This window comes from Cariama cristata, unplaced genomic scaffold, assembly GCF_000690535.1.
Source record: "Cariama cristata isolate BGI_N322 unplaced genomic scaffold, ASM69053v1 scaffold33238, whole genome shotgun sequence".
In the NCBI taxonomy this organism is placed as follows: domain Eukaryota; kingdom Metazoa; phylum Chordata; class Aves; order Cariamiformes; family Cariamidae; genus Cariama; species Cariama cristata.
Genome location: NW_009629949.1, coordinates 1 through 3913, shown reverse-complemented (window position 1 = coordinate 3913; position 3913 = coordinate 1). Strand labels below are relative to the sequence as shown.

At 40.2% G+C, this 3913-nt stretch overlaps 1 protein-coding gene across 1 annotated transcript; it reads left to right on the top strand.

Annotated features, from left to right (window-relative positions):
• Positions 1 to 158, top strand: PQLC1 (PQ loop repeat containing 1; the record flags this gene model as incomplete). Its single annotated transcript, XM_009705370.1, has 1 exon — positions 1 to 158. A coding segment is annotated over one exon (158 nt), but the record flags the coding sequence as incomplete, so codon positions are not given.
• Between the last annotated feature and the right edge of the window lie 3755 nt (positions 159 to 3913).

The following is a 3913-nucleotide window of genomic DNA, read 5'->3' as shown; positions in this document are numbered from 1 at the left end:
CTGGTGTCGTGGGGTGCTGCGGGGGCCATGGTGTTCGGCGGCGTGGTGCCCTACATTCCCCAGTACAGAGACATCCGGCGGACACAGAATGCAGAGGGCTTTTCCACCTACGTCTGCCTAGTGTTACTGGTCGCAAACATTTTGCGGATACTTTTTTGGTAAGTTGGTTTTGTATGTGTGTGTTTGCCTAGTTCTAAAGGTTCTTGCTCGCTAGCTAGTTGTAAAGCTTTGATTTGGAATATTTGAGGAAACAACATGTTTTACATACTTCTTCCCCTGTCTTGAAGATCAAAATACTGTCTGTCCATAAGTGGGTAAATCTGCATTGAGTAAAACGAACTGGGCCCAGGACCACTGTCTTATTACCCTTGCCAGATGCGATTATCAGTGCTCTGACGTTCCAAGATGCAACTTTCTAACCTGTTGGTAAAGAAAAGGTGTTTATTCTAAATCAGATCTTTTTTCTTGCTGACTGTAATTTCCCTTGCCCCTCTAGCTCTGTTCTCAGAGTGATGGCCCCAGTTGTGCACACTTATTCTAGCATCTGGTTGGTATTAACATCATTGGGACACTTGCCATGTGTTCTTGCATTTTCCTGGGATGCCACCTGGCTTCAGAGGGGGTTCACTTCTAGAGCTCTGTGCACAGCTACAGATGCAAATATTCATTCTTTGATAAGGTGGACTGTCTCTCAAAGCAAATCGGTTTTGTTTTCAAAACCACTTTCAATATTTAAAAGCAAGTTTGTTTCCGTATTTAGGTCTTGTGATGCTGGACATAGAAAGTGTTACTGGGGCGTTATTTCCATGAATGAATTTTGTTAATTTATATTCCTCATTACTTCTTATAATATAGATGCTGCGACACTGGGAATGTACTTGGGAAATCAAAGATGAAATGGTCTGGGAAATTACTACAACTAAGAACAGTTACTCTAAGAATATTTTGACTACAAAATACTGCTTTGTAGTCCACGAAGAACTGATAGGCAGTAGGCTACATCCTTTTGTTGGTTTCCAGTTTCTTTTCAAAGGTCCCCTGACTCTTTCAGTATAAGGAGCTTCCTGGATTCTTCTACAGCAAAATGCAACATGTAAGTGCTGTGCTGGAGTGGAGAAAATGGGGGACCCTCTCTTGGGACCACAGCTGGCAGTCAAACTGAGGAGTCCTCACTAGGTCAGAGCTGCTTGTTGCATTGGACCAGTGTTTTCCTGGAGTGAAGTGTATGGAGCAGCTGTTGGAGAAAGCAGAGAGCAGAAGGGAAGTAGAGGAACTGGCAGGGGGAGGAGAAGTGAAAAGCCCAAGTTGACAGTATGAGAAACAGAAATTGTCTAATTTTTTGTGTCACTGGAGGTAGTTGAAATATACAAAATGATTTGCACCTGAATGGAGAGCTGGCAGGTTTTAGGTGACTCAGGTGAGTGCATGTGTTATATGAGACTTGGACTACGGAAAAACGGAAAGATCTTTAATTGGAATTGATTTTAAGTATATCTAGTTAAGAGTTGTGCAAAAGACTAAATACTGCGAGTAATGAAAAGTTACAATTTATGTCAACGTTAAAAGATTTGTCAACACTTCAAAAGACAGAGAGTGCATTTATATTGATAAGATTATGTAATTATTGACTGTGAGTATTTAAGCCACAGAATAGTATTGCTCCCTGACACATACTAGCTCTGTGTAGGCTTCGGTCATCGTGGAGCTCGGTGATGACATGGAATGGCTTCATACAGCACGTGCATAGGTGTGTCTGGCTGCGGGGGGGTGTAAGGCATGCTGCTGGCTTGTGGTACAGCTGCTTCTATGGGGAAATGTTGCAGGCGTGAGCCTGCAGAAACCTTGCTGTCTGTACTTAGAATGAATCGTCTCTTTCTAGTTCTATTAAACAAAAAGACAGAAAAGAAGACTTGCATAATGATAATTCAGTGTTCCCTGAGAGAGAATATTTTGCTTCTCTACTTAGAAGATGAGGCATCCCTGGTAGTTCATTATAAGCACCAGTAAGTCATGAAAGCAGTATTGAGGGTGGATATTATCCTTGGGCGTATGGATGATTAAAGGAAGATAGCAGAACAAGACCCTCTGATTTCTGTGAACATGTTTAAAATGCACCCATAGAGCAGCTTGGCAATTTGATTTTTATGTTAGTTTATGGCTGATGTGTTATCTGGGACACAGCACTCCAGATAATTTGACATAAACAGCAGAATTATTTTAGTTGTGTATGTAATAATCATTGGAGGGAATTAGAAGGTTTTTTTTAAATTTTGTTTTAAATTTATTAAATAATTTGATCCATCCTTGTGCCAGAACAGAACTGTTCCTACAAATAATTTTGTTTTGTGTATAATTTTTCCCCAATCTGACTAAGTACCAGTTGGTAAGATTACTCCTCCTTTCTTTCAGCAAACCGGTCCAGACCTTAGTCCAAGTCTCTTCTGAAAACTTTACTGACATAGCTGCCGTTTTCGATTTAGTTTTTCTTTGTTGCCCCTGGTTATTAAGTGTATGATTTGTGCCCGATTCATCCCTCCTGACTTTCCCTCCACCCTGATCCAAACAAGTACTTAAAGTGGTAGGCCTTAAAAACTTTTAAACTCTAATAGTGTTGCTTTTGAGGCCTTAATTATTTCTTAGGATGGCTCATGGTTTGTTTGTTGCGTGTTTTTTTTTTTTTTTTTAAACTTCCAAGACATTTCTGTAATTTGTTTCTGTTGTTACTTCCAGATTTTCCCTGAATTTCATATATTCTTGAATTCGAGGCTCACAGAGTGGAATGTTATGTATTTGAGATCCATCGGCAACAGGAACAGACAGTTCCTGCCTTTTATGCCATGTTTCCTCTGTATTTTCACTCTTCAGTAGTGCTGGTCTTTCTGTATCCCTATCGCCCATAACAGACCCAGTCCCACCTTTCCCCTATGGCTCTACTATACTTTGTTCACCTCAGCTATGGGGGCAATTCCCTCATTTCCTATTTGTGAATTGGCAGATTCTGCATGTCCCTAGAACTGTACTTAGTTATTGCAGAGGGTTTTTTTGGTGTGTGTGTGTTTTGTTTTTTTTTTAACATTTGCTTTTGCAGTTGGTGAAGTTTGACCTTTTGTCTCCGCTCCAAATAGAGTATTTACTTCCTAATCTTCTTGGCATGTTTTGTGTGTCAACAGAGTTGCAGCTGGTATATTGCACTGTGACAGTAGCCAATGAGCAAAGTACTACTGAGATCAAGGATAACAATCTTGTTTCCAGTTACCTGTTTTCACAGTTTGTCTTCCAATTAGACTGTCTCCAGTGGTAAGCCATCTTTTAAAGTCAAGAGGACTCAATGCAATGCCTCTCCTCCTTGCCTTCCTCCCAGCTAATCCCTTAGTTTCAGGGTGTGCTCAGAGAACTTGTTTGTTAGTGATGACAGTAACACATTATCCATTAAGTAATTTTTCATGCCTCTCTGTTTCTCAGCGTCTCAAAATGTCACCTTTAAAGAGACATTTCTGCTTTCAGTTTTGTGTGTTTGGCCTTGCTATGTTCCAACAATGAGTTATATGCCAGAACTTAGTGGAAAAGCAGCAGGAGAGGACTGGTCTGCAGGAATGAAAACCGCATATGGATAGCGGTGGGCCTGATTCTACTTTGCTTTGTTTATGCACACATGGCTTTTGTTTAGGGAAAAGAAAGTAGAAGTTTGACGGTGCAAACTTGTTCTTCAATGTGTTGACTGTACGTGAAGTGTTTGGCCCTTTTAAAGAGGATTCTGAAAAAAAAATAAATTCTGAGAAGTAGACAGTCTGTGCTCACAGCATCACACAATGGGGTCTCCATTTTCCAGTGTGAAAAGTAGATTTTGTGCTGTGATTAGACTTGATATCAAGTTAGCTTTATTTTTAGTAATAATCTGTTGTTATAATTTTAT